This window comes from Haemaphysalis longicornis, unplaced genomic scaffold (assembly GCF_048455015.1).
Source record: "Haemaphysalis longicornis isolate Haplotype H1 unplaced genomic scaffold, Haemaphysalis longicornis Haplotype H1 scaffold_5, whole genome shotgun sequence".
NCBI lineage: Eukaryota > Metazoa > Arthropoda > Arachnida > Ixodida > Ixodidae > Haemaphysalis > Haemaphysalis longicornis.
Window position 1 is genome coordinate 152007554 of NW_027526385.1, and position 12251 is coordinate 152019804.

Below are 12251 nucleotides of genomic sequence, written 5' to 3' on the forward strand. Positions count from 1 at the left end.
GCGGCCGGGAATCGAACCCGCGACCTCGTGCTCAGCAGCGCATCGCCTTGCTTTAAGTTTTTGGAATTTCCCCTTGTAAGCTTACCTGTGCATTACGATCGGGGGAAAGTTAGAATGTTCACACCCCATGTTCACACTGCTGTCCCTGTTCTCTCGCCCACGGGCTGTGCAGACTGGGAGTTCCCGCTGTGCCTGGATGAGGAGTTCCCCGAGCCGGCCAATGGCAACAGCAGCAGCAGCAGTGAAGATGAGGAGGCCGGCTCCCTGCCCCTGCGGGGTCACCGGGGCCAGCGCACGCTCCCCGTGCGTCCCCGGCTGACCAAGCTGGGCAGCAGCTTTGCTCCCCTGTACTGCATTGCGGCCCTCTCCCAGGATGACCTGCCCACCACCGACGAGGACGAGCTCCCCGCCACCGCAGGTGAGTGGGTGCGACTGCAGCACTGGCTGGCCGCGGTTTGACTCCACCCGCAGTTAAAGGAGCCGTGAAGGCAAAATACAAGTTAGTTTTATTAGAAGGAGTGCTTAGTCCCGATAACAATGATACCAATATCATCGCAATCTTCGAACAAATAACGGAGACATAAAAGAAAACGTGTGAAGCAGTCGCGACCCCCTGGCCGATTTCCCGCAACTTTTCAATGACGTGACGGAACATTGTTTGTGCGATTGGTGGCCGCCCAACTGACCTGTCACGACGACACGTGACTGGACGTCTGTAATGGGGCCTCTAGTTCCGTTTGACCGGATCACTTGAAGGCTAACGTGCAGTTTAGCGCACTGAAAATTATGTTTTATTGTTGGCCCATATGACGTCATTCTTGCTCATAACGCGTCACTGTGGCGCAAAATCTGAAAGTTTTTAAATACTTGTTGCTTTTTTTTTTTTTTTCGTTAAAAAAACATCTTTTGTGGCTCTAATGGAGCTGAGTGAGATACTGAATCCTAGTTCTTTCAAATTAAACGAAGTTGTATTTTTTCTTCATGGCTCCTTTAACTCTTTCGTTACCGTGGGAAATTGACCAATTTTTAGGGGTCTGACAACATTTTTTCTGTGCTATACATATTGGTTAGGCACACATTGCAGTGACATAAAATGTGGATGATTCCACGCGCTTTCCAACGGCACCGGTTTTAATAAAGTTTTCATAAATAATGATTGCGAAAAAAATCATTGAATTCAAAATTTTGGTCCAGGCATCGAAAAAAATGAAAAATAGGAAGTTCTGTATAAGAAACCACCAATAGTAGAAAAAAAATTTAGAATATACATTTTGTAGGTAAACATTTAAAAAACCTATCCTAGAAAAAAAAATTGAGTTGCGCGGTACAATTTGTCAGATATAAAAAAAAATGTTAGCCTGCGTGATGCCCGTGTCTTGGGGTGAAGCCTAACCTTCATTTCAAATTTTGCTATTTTGGGTTGTTCTCTGGAAGAAATCTGGTGGTTTGACATTATTAAAGGCCCCAATTAGTCCCCACGTGATGTAAAAACACCTTGTCAGTGATTATGACAGCACAATATTGAAGGCAAGCAAGCGATGCGAAAAAATCCGCTTGGAGTTGAAATTAAACTCTGTGGTGGATGCTTGTTGACATTCTGATCATCGCTTATCAGTCAGAACTTTGATTTGCAGTTTATTATCATGTTCTGACTCCCTCTGGTAGCCCTGCTTGCAGGAATAAGGTATGATGCGCTAGAATCATGCCCAGCAAGCTTTCAAGCTTTTACCGAGCCACCGTCGTGCTGTGAAGTGAATTCAGCACTACGAGCCTACTACATTGCAGCACCACCTAACAATTTAGAAAAGAAACAATTACAAGGCTGTTGGAGACTTTGTCAGAATAGACAGTTCTGCGAAGAAGTGGCACCGGACCTCCGAAAATACCCTTGTACGGAAACGAAACTGGCCGCTGAACAGCTGGCAGTGTTCAAGGCCGATTGGAAGCGTTCTCCTCGTCTGAACTGATATCCGACAAGTTGGTGTTATCTTTTGACTTTCAGCGGAAACTGTTATCGCAGAAGTAAGACGTGGGAAAAGTGGAAGCAGGAGTGGCATGCTTGTTTCGGCGAACAGTAGCGGGCAACGGAGGCGCCATGGCAAATGAGCTTGTAGTTCGGTAACTGCATAGCGCCAAATACGAATTTCGCAACGCAAAAACGAAAGCGAAACTATTGGAAACTGGCTGAAAATGCCAGGCACACTTGCAAGACATGCGGGGGACCATCAGAAATAAGTTTTGGCAGAATAAAGCTACCCTTTCTCCGAACCAAAGATCACTAGTGAATAGCTGGTGTCATTTTCAAGTAATTATCACCTCTCAACGGGTTAGATTTCAAAGCTGACGACATTATTTGGTACTTGACTTGACTTGCAAGGAGCCTTTTGATTTAAAAAAATAATGGTAATGCAGCCTAACTACGAGTGGCGTGTTTTTTTGTCAAGGGCGGCAGCCACGCCCGCTTCCTCAAAAACACGCGCACCTCAGCTCGCAAAAAATGCTGTCAAAAATCTCAATGTCGCTGGAGCGGGAAAATATAAACTGATTCTAAAAGTGCAGTGCCTAAACTAACCACTGGCCGCATTAGGTGTACAAGAAACGACTACAACATGTCGAAATACGGAATATAAATCATCAATCACCGGTGATCGATTTGAATAGGTGTGGTAATGAAAGAGTTAATCTGTTATTCCTCACCCACACGAGGGAATTCATCTGGGCCTGCAGTTTTGGGATCACATTTCGTTCTGGCCTGGCTGCAAGTTTATGTGGCTTTTCACACAATGCTCGAATGCTTTGCTCGAATGCCAAGCTCTAGAAACTTGTGTGCAATGTGTGCACAGTAGAGGGAAAGGTTTAAAGGGCTGTAAAGGCAAAAATACAAGTTTGGGTCATTTTTAAAAGACGGCTTTCAATGATACCAAGTTTCTCATGAACTTCAAACTAATAATGGAGGTGCAGTTGAATCCCGCTACAATGAACTCCGCTTCAACTAAATTTCCATTTCAACAAAATATTTCCAGTTCCCCATCAGCTAACCACAGCTAGCTAGCTAGCCACAGCCAGTCCATATTGAGTTGAAATCGGGTGAATGCGGCGGGCTGCTGACGCTGCGCCGTCATGTATGTATTCTGAGTAGCTGCTGTCATTGCAGTTTTCCTGCTACCATTGTTCAAAGTCAAAAGCAAATATCATGTTTGCATGTTTAGTCTCGAACCCGTGTGATCATATCTTAATCACGTGCACACGGACGCAATAAATGCAACGCACGCGGCTTACCTGCCACAGTCAGATGTTGGCGTACTCAGTCAAAGGATAAGATAATGGGCGCCCCTCCTGTCTCAAGTGAGAGAGGGGCTTCCGACGGCCTAGCAGCTATCCGCAGGTAATCAGCTCAGTAAAGATGCCTTGTTGTACAGCAGTATGTTTCCGCGAGTTCAAAACAGATAACTATTTGTACATTTATTGTTCAAATAAACACAATGTAACTGAATCACTCCTTTTTCTAAACACTGGATTATGCGGTCAATGTTGCGGATAATGTACAGGCCATTTGTCTCGCTTTTCCATCGTGTGTTGGGGCAGATTTAACCTCTCAACGAAGTTGCGCTTCGGCGAAATTTTTCACACGTTCCATTGATTTCATTGTAGCGGGGTTTGACTGTATTAGGGGCGACTCCTCAGCCACTGTTTGGTAATGCCTCTACGACATCACAGGGCGTTGCTTGTGTGATTGGCAGCTGCCATCCAACAGCACCGTCAAGAAACACGACTGGGCATTTGCAGTGGGTCCTCTGGTTTCGTTTTATCATATCACTTGAATGCTGATGGGCAGCCAACACACTGATTAAACTACGCTTTTAGTGCTGGGCCCTTATACGTCACCATATACGTCACCATATTCTTTCAGTTAAATAAAACGTCTTTTGTTGCTGGAGTGGAGCAGAGCGAGTTAAACAAAGGGCTCTACCAAACTGAATGAAGTTGAATTTCGTCTGCGTGGCCGCTTTCGCACCACATCAGCATTTGACACCCCTCACCATTATCCAAGTGGTCACTCATCACATCACTACTGTGTATGTCTTGTTCATATCTAGGCATTGGCAGAGTTGTTGTGTGCAAGACATTATCTCACTCGTGTTTCTTTTTGCTCTCTCTCTGCGCAGAGGCATCCCTTGCGGAAGAGCCGAGCGAAGACCTGCTGGTGAACCAGCGCCCGCCCTGGGACTCCTCCATGAGCGACCTGTCGGCGCTGGACGCCTCTGACGACGCTGACTCGCTCCGCTCCGACAGCCCAGTGGAGGAGAAACGCCCTCCTCCTCCACCTCCTCCCACCCTCCGGACGGCCACCACGGTGGACCTGAACGCCAACAACTTCCACCCGCCGCATGTCCCCATACCCGAGGATGCCAACGCAAACAGCAGCCTCTGAACGAGTGCGGCGACGAGGGAGTGCGCTTCTGGAAAGCCCGAGGAAAGGTGCAAAGACGATGAGTGCAACGGGGCAGTAGAGACTTGGAGTGGATTTTGGCGGACTCTTTGGTGAGTTGCTGCTCCATTCAGCTGTGCAAAGTGCAAAATTTGGACAAGAGAGGGAGGATGATGATGGCCGTGTCGGCCTCCTCCGTCTGTCGTCGAAGTTTTGCACTTAGCCCGTGTGGGAGGGACTTTGTTCAACAACGTCTTGAGTTGGTGTCTTCCCGTTTCACTGTGGTTGGCAAAACTTGGATTAGCAGGTGGTGTGGTGTGAAAGGGTATGTGATGCAGAGTGAACGGAGGAGGTGATCTTGTGCAGTGCTTCGTGCCCTCTTGGTTCGGTCCACCTCTCTGGTGTTTGAGAAAGCTCTTCAGCCTGTCACGATGCCCGCAATAGAACGGAGAAAAGTAGCACTGTTTTTAGAAGTAGAGGAGCACTCTGACAACCAGTGCTGGACTCTTCCCCGAACCGCCCAAAACGACTCTCAGGCATCCTTTTTTGTGTAGCTATGAGCTGGGTTTCTGTCTGCAGCGAATTCAAGCGCTTGGTGCAGACTGAGTGCCGTTCAAATCGGCATTGGGCTGAACCTGCTGCTGTCAGCCAGGCTGGAACTTGGAGGTGTGAACTACTTTTAGAGGCATTCTCTTGTCCTCTCTACATCGTGGCAGCACCACTGGGGAGGCCATAAGCATGAATACGTTGTTTCCCGTGTGCTTGTCATAACAGGCTTCCTTTCGTCCTTCGCTACATCCCAGGGGAGCTTAGAATCGCTTGAAGCGGTACCGTCTCGGTCTCAGGTCACCTTGCAGGTTAGAAATGGCTTCAGGCTCTACCCTCTTGGTGGATGGTTATAAATCTTGGCCATTTTGGGCAAGACAGCTGTGCTACCATTGCCCTTAGGCAGAATAGAAGAGGCTTTGTACCCAGCCTAAGCCTCAGCTTAGCTTTAGGCAAGCTTAGGCTTAGGCTTAGCCTTAGGCTTAGCCTTAGGCAAACGCGTTCTGTGGCGGCTTTTCACCCTTCTACTGTCTTGTCTAGCCCTACTACCCTTCTGGGTATGCATCTCTAGAGCTCTGTCAATCTCTGCTGTGTACCCAAGCAATGTCTGTCTACAAAGAAAGGTCCAGCTTTTGTGAAGGTCTAACAGCTCCAATGCCATGCTACCCTACACAGTCCCTCTCTCTCTCGGCTGGCTGTATACTAAAGTCTGTGTACCCCGTCCATTCACTTTTCCCTCCAATGTCGCCAGGGGCGCCACTTACCTCCCCTCTTTCCTGCCACTGTACTCCTACTCACTTCCATCTATCTATCTGTCTTGTATGTCCATCTACCTATCCATCCATTTGTGGAGGCTGCCCCCTTGCAACACCTTTTTTTGTAAAGGAGGTTGTCGTTGTACCTGATCGGGTACACAATCACCGTCGTTTCTCCTTAATCGTGCATTTCTCTACTTCATGTATCTGTTCTCCGCGGTTATGTATCCATTCTGGCAGTGGGAATGCTGCCACTCGTTTCAACATGGAATCGACATGGAATCGAAACGTCTCTACCTTCATTGAAATAAATTGAGAAGTTAGAAGAGAAGCTGGTAGGGGGAGCTTAATGGCCGGTTTGAGTACAGAAGTGGGACGTCCTTCAAGTTGAGGCTCCTGTTTCTCTCGAAGTTGTATGGTACAAACCTTCAGTGCACCAACCTCCCAAGAAAATACCATCTTTCCTTGCTTCCTTCCTTCTCCAGGTTTGCTTACTTGTTTTTGTGCAGTTTCCGTCGTCCTTTCTTTAATAAGGCAAGACGTGGTTTTCACCCAGACTCGAACAAAGCTGCCCTTGAAATCTTGCCGTCTGTACGCCGCTATCTTGTTTGTTTGGGAAGTGGGAGACATAATTGGTAAACCAAGTTCTTTGCACTTGAAGTGGAGGATTTTAACTCGGAAAAATGTAAGGGTCAAAGAAAGTTCAGCGGACGCGTGCTTTTAGTTGGTCGAAGTCGTGGACTTCCATGTCATCTTGCCGTAGGCTTGCTTCTTTCTTTTTTCTCTTTTCAAGCGCACCAGTTCGGAAAGCCAGGGTGCTTGCAGAAGAAAATGAAAGTTTTGATGCACATAACTTCAGTGCATTGAAGGGGTGGTATAAAGAGTCGTAAATGCATTTTAATTGCCCTATCGGGTTTGAAGGTATGTGTTGACCGTGTTGGGGAGTTCTTTCGGCCATTTTTTAAGTGAATTCTGCAAGGTGAAAGCCTTGAACCTCTACGTTCGAAGCACACACGTCGTCGTGTTTAGGAAATACGTGGTCCAAAAAAGTTGAAGTTGCATGAGCTGGGAATCACGGGCGGTCAGTGCAGAGCACGGCAGTAAATGGCGATGGCCTGCAAGCAAAACGAGCTTCGGAGTCAAATGGTGACAGGCACCACAGCCGCAAAGTTCAACAGAAAGTTCAACAGCTTATCATCAGAAGGTCCTCCACCTAGGCTTTCTCCTTGACTTTCTTTGAAAGTTTCGAGCATACCTGGAAATGCAGAGAAATGTCGTGTAACGCTGTGACGACATACGGGCAACTCCACGCCGCTGAATTTAAAACAGATTTCAAGGTCATTTCGCCTGTTTTAACTGTGCACGAACAAATGGGATATTCATAATAGCTGTGAAGCATGTAAAAGTCCAAGTTTTGAAGCTTGAAAGAGCATTGAATTGCATTTTGAATCGTGGCCGTAGTTGTCACTTTGTTTTTGTTCTTTCTGGGCTTTGCAAATAAACTAATTAGGCCTCTCAAGTTCTACTAGGAGGCGGAATAAGCAATTCATTAAGTTAAAATTTTCAATGCAGTTTTAGAACGGGGAGAGTCTTCTGCACCGACAACTGACCTCCACGTATTATCAGCCATGAACTTGCTGAAGAGTCAAATCGCTATCGTCAGTAGGCCACACTGGGGTTCAAAAAAGCCATCCACTGTAAATGTTTGTTGGAATATAGGAGTTGTGTGAAGTTTGTTTTGCCCTTAGCTTCGCTTCTCATCTTGCTTTTTTTTTTTTCATCATTTGATGCCTGTGAAGGTAGTTCATCGCTCTGCGGGCAGCAATACCTCCTCTCACCTAGTATTTGATTGAACAGTATTTGATTTGAGGTGTGTTTATGGACGAATGAGCTGGCCAGGGGAAGGCAGTCGTTCCGGGCTCGATTCCTCGGTATTCAGTATCGCCGCTGCTAATGTACGGACATTAGGAGGTTGCAATGTGTAACCTTATCTTTTGTTGAAATGTTGAAAGTGTAAATACATTCATGCGTCTTTCTTCTTTTGTATTATATGTTCTGGTAGTCCCTTATGATTTTGCGTGTGTACAGGTCGCAATAAATGTTATTCAGTTGAAGCAAACTGAGTGAGTGTGGGTTGCTTTGTTTTACAGGGCCTGCCCCTCTTTTGTTTTTTGTGTCCCCTGTGGAAGAGCAGGTTTTTACCGTTCGTGACTGTGTTTTTTTTTTCTTTTTCTTAGCAAGCAAGCTGAAAAGCTGTATATGCTTGCAGATTTGGGCTTGAGTAAATCAGCATGTTATCGCCTGTCCTCGAAGCGTTGCATACAAAACTTGTTAAACTGCCAACGACTTCTTTCATTCACGAAATATCATTTTACACTACTTCAAAAAAACTGCACTTGTGATCAACGTTTGTTTGCCAGGTTGCTTGCACTGCCAAAAGTAAGCAGTCTTGTGTTTTGTTCTGTTGTGATTAATCCTAGTTGACTCTGAGGTTTTGGGCGATTTTGCTGAGTGATACAGTGTTGTGAAGTGTTGACATCAAACCTTACTCAGCTTAGTAATGCAGTATTTGTGCAGTTTATTTTATGCGTTTATCCCTATCATCAAGAATCGGTGTATTTGTATGCCGTAATTAGGCCCAGATTAATATGTTTGTCAGAATGAGACGGTCCCATTTCAATGAAGTAATCTGAGATCTTTTGGTTTTATTGCCAGCCTATTTCATGGCATTATGTGCTTTTGAAGCACGTGCCTGCCATTTCACTAACAAGTGTTTTTTTTTTTTTTTTTAGAACTTGCGTACCTGTTAGTGTGGGTCATATATGTGAAATTCTTGGCTCATCACCCAAACATTTCATAGAGTGTGCATGTTTTGGACGCTGTTGAAAAATTGGCTTCAACTTTCTCGGTGTTTGCCGTTTGTTGTCTGGATAATTTAAGGGCCACACCTATCTCACTCACTCAATCTTGTACAAGCCACAAGTGGCTGATGTTTACTGGTTACCTCAACTTTTTAATTTTACAAATGAGGCTGATTCTATCAAAAACTCTACCTTGTGTGCAAGTTTAAAATTTTTTTTCTTTTCATCCACACTTTCCTTTATAAAAGTTGCCGCATTACATCTGGGAAGGTCGTGCTTTGTTTTTGTTTTTTGTTTTTTCAGTTGTAGGGAGCTGTTTGAGGCAACTGGGCGAGTTAAGAAAAAAACAAAGTGGATTTTTCGCATCTTTCTCGGAAAAAGCAGTTTGGTGGTTGAAGGCTCAAACGGCAAGTGAGAGACAGGAAACGGTGCCGTGCCATGTTTGGAAGTTGAAGTTTGTCTCGTGTCCTTGAGATAAGCCTCACTTAGACACCTGGTTGTCTATAATAAGTGTGTGGAGTGAAATCTTGCCGAGAGGCTGTTTAGACATGTACCAGGTACCGGTATTCAAGTCACGCCTGCTGCTTTCTCACCGGTACTTCCCTTCTGAGTTTACAAATAATGCAGAGTGTAACGCACATATGATGTGAGCATGCAGGCAAGGCGTGTAGAAAATTTTATGCTATACTTAATTTCTACACTGTTCAATGCTGTGTGCCATGTGTTGAGAACATCCAGATTCTATGTTTCAGTGCAAATATCCTAAGCTGAACTGGACCGCATTAGAAGCACTTCCAATTCCTAGCAGAGACCGGGAGTGGCTTATGAACTGTAGGTTTCGGACTAGTAATTCCCGTGCAGTAGCTTTATTGAATGAAGCTAAATGAAGTGGGAAATTTTGTTCAAAACCTTCAATTTGCACACATGTAGAAGCTTGAACAGTTTGCATAGCTGCTAACAGGAGTAGTGATGGGGTCTTTGGTGTTTTTATGCACATTTCATTTGCGCTATCATCAGTGTTATGAGCTATTATGGTGCGGTGTTTTGTTGGGTGTAGTACCACAAAGGCTCACCACCCTATTAGAAGTGACACTAGAAGTGGAACAAGCTGGTTTACATCAATGATTAGGGCTGCCTAGATTACAAATGCACCACACTTGATGCCACAAAAAGTCTACAAAATGAGAAATCTATTGATGAGTATTGCCACTTAGACGTTTCGTGATCTTGCATTTGTAACGCCACAAATAATAAATGTTGATTGGCAGAGAGTTATCGGAAACCTCTTGTAACAAAGGGTAACGACTGTCAGAGGTCGGCTTTTCCAACCTTTAATAATCGAAAAAGCAGCCATGCTTTGCTAAATTAGATATAAGTAAGAACAGTTTTTTCCCGCTTGAATAAGTTCTTGCTTGTGACAGGAAACCTGCACGAATGTTATACCCCTGTTTACCGACAAGTGTCGGAATGAGCTACACTGAGGTAATGTACGCCAGTTGTACTCGCACAAGCCTGCTTCTAAGTCTGCTAACACTTTGAAACTTCAGCAGCAGTTCTACTCCATCACAAAATCATGCATTTCTACATGTAGTACAAATCTTGTCTCTCTCTCTCTCTCACTCGCATTCTGGTTCACCCAAGCAATGCTAAATCACTCGTAGGCGCCGTAGATTTTGCTCCGAGATAAAATGAGCAACACAGCAAAGGAAGTGGAAGACTACACTAGCCTCTCTTCTTCCGTAGTGCTTGAAACGGTAGTTAAAGAACAAGCTACATGTTTGAAGAAACAGTTCTGTGAGTAGTTTACGGGATAGCGACTTTTCTGTAGCCAAATTATGGAAATGCGGAGCATGAAAGCAGAGCAGGCTTTTCCGTAGGTACGACCCGTCCATAGTCACAATAAGCCTGCATGCTGTACGAGGCGCATCATGTTTCGGGGCCCTTTTGTCGCCAGTCAACATGTACAGTGGCTGTATCTGTCCGTGTACTTGTACATACCGCACGGGAGAATCCTCGCGGGAGGAAGCAAGGTTGTGCCGATATTTATTCGTTCCCCGTGACACCTCCGGTCTGGTAGACGGTCCTGTTGTAGTCCCTGAGGACCGGGCAGGAGACTTGCCTGGGGGCACGTGACACTACTCGTGGTGTTTCTCTTCTTTTTCTTTAGCGAGGTAGTTTTACGGGAGAGTATTTGTGAGAGGGGTGTTTTTTTTTCCCCGTTGGAATATTCGCGTGTGTGTTTAGTGGTTCAACGATGACCCTGTAGCACGCCTTGTGAATTGTGTACATAAATAAAAGACGACATAGTGACGCTGTGTTTCTGTGCGTTTCTTCGCAGCCTATGTGAGCGTGCCACACGCCGATGCCCACTTGCACAAACCAAAAGTGCGACAACAGTTACTTAGCATTTTTTGCAGGGTCTTTCAGCCCGTGAGTGCAAAGGCTCCAAGTCACTCACTGGAGGTAGGGAGAATTTACGCATTCTCAAAGTTCCATTAAACAAACAAAATGTTTATTATGAGGGCATGGAACACATGGGGAGTCGGACAAGGTAACATGTGCACGTGAAGCGGATAATGCACTGTCATGTGTACACACTCAAAAAAAGAACACGTACACTATAGGGAGTACGAAAAAAAATAATCTGTGAAGAAATACAACTAAATTAATAGGACTCACTTCCCTCCAGGAATGGCCTGCATAAATCGAGGACTGGTGGCAACCACTTTGAAGGCATGGCTTGAACACTACATTCCAGCAACAACAGATCTCGAAGACGAGTCGGCTTTGCTGAGGTGCGGGGACTGGATGGCCTTGTGGTTCATGACAAGCGAGAAGATCCTGGATTTATGAAGCTGGTCGCACCACCACGAATCTGCAGATCTAACCTACTGAAGACTGAGTTTGGAGGGTGGAGGGGAGTCTGCAGCAGAGACAAGCAGTCATAAGATTGCCGTGCCGAAATGGAAGTACTGCTATGTACTGTAACATTTTGAATAATGTGCTCCAAACCTACCCCGAACCAGACATTGCAATTGGTAGAGGAAAAAAATTGGGGCAGTTTCACACTAGTGGTGTGAAGACTGGGCAACCAACGAAGCTGGCGGCCCTGCGGCCCCATCTGGGTTATTCTTGGTTCAGCTAAGTTTATGCATGGTTATGCTTGGAGACTTGGCCAAGTTCAAGTACCCACTTGGGGGTACCCTTTGTGCACACCCAAAATGTATACCGAGTGTCCCTTTCGGGTACCATATTCAGCTTAGTGCCCCACGCGGGGCACGAGACGCTGTCTTTTATTTATGCAGCAATTTATCCCTCATCTTCAGGTGTTCTAAGCAAATGTTAGGATTTATTTTAGATTTTTATCTGGTTATTTCGTTTATTTTGGCTTATTTGCGTCTGCCACGATATCATTTTCTTTTCAGAAATAAATAATGGCAGCGTCTTCTGCCACGCGCGTGGCACCAGCCACGCCCCCCTGGCAACGGCTGCTGCCACGCGTGACGTCATAATGACGTCATAACATTATTAATTGTCATGATTTTGCGTAGTGTAGTCCGAAATACACATTTTTTTTATTTGCAGCACAAAATAACGCACCATTGAACTGCTAAAACTTTTCTAAACAAATAATTTTTGTTCTTGCGGGAGCAACCGGCG

At 45.5% G+C, this 12251-nt stretch overlaps 1 protein-coding gene across 1 annotated transcript in view; it reads left to right on the forward strand.

Annotated features, from left to right (window-relative positions):
• Positions 1-10906, forward strand: part of LOC144138753 (uncharacterized) — a 57641-nt gene extending 46735 nt beyond the window's left edge. Inside the window, exons 16-17 of the mRNA XM_077671165.1 lie at positions 173-418; positions 4167-10906. Coding sequence (XP_077527291.1) covers positions 173-418; positions 4167-4432 — 512 coding nt within the window. The 3' untranslated portion in view covers positions 4433-10906. The remainder of the gene's footprint in view (positions 1-172; positions 419-4166) is intronic.
• The last annotated feature ends 1345 nt before the right edge of the window (positions 10907-12251 follow it).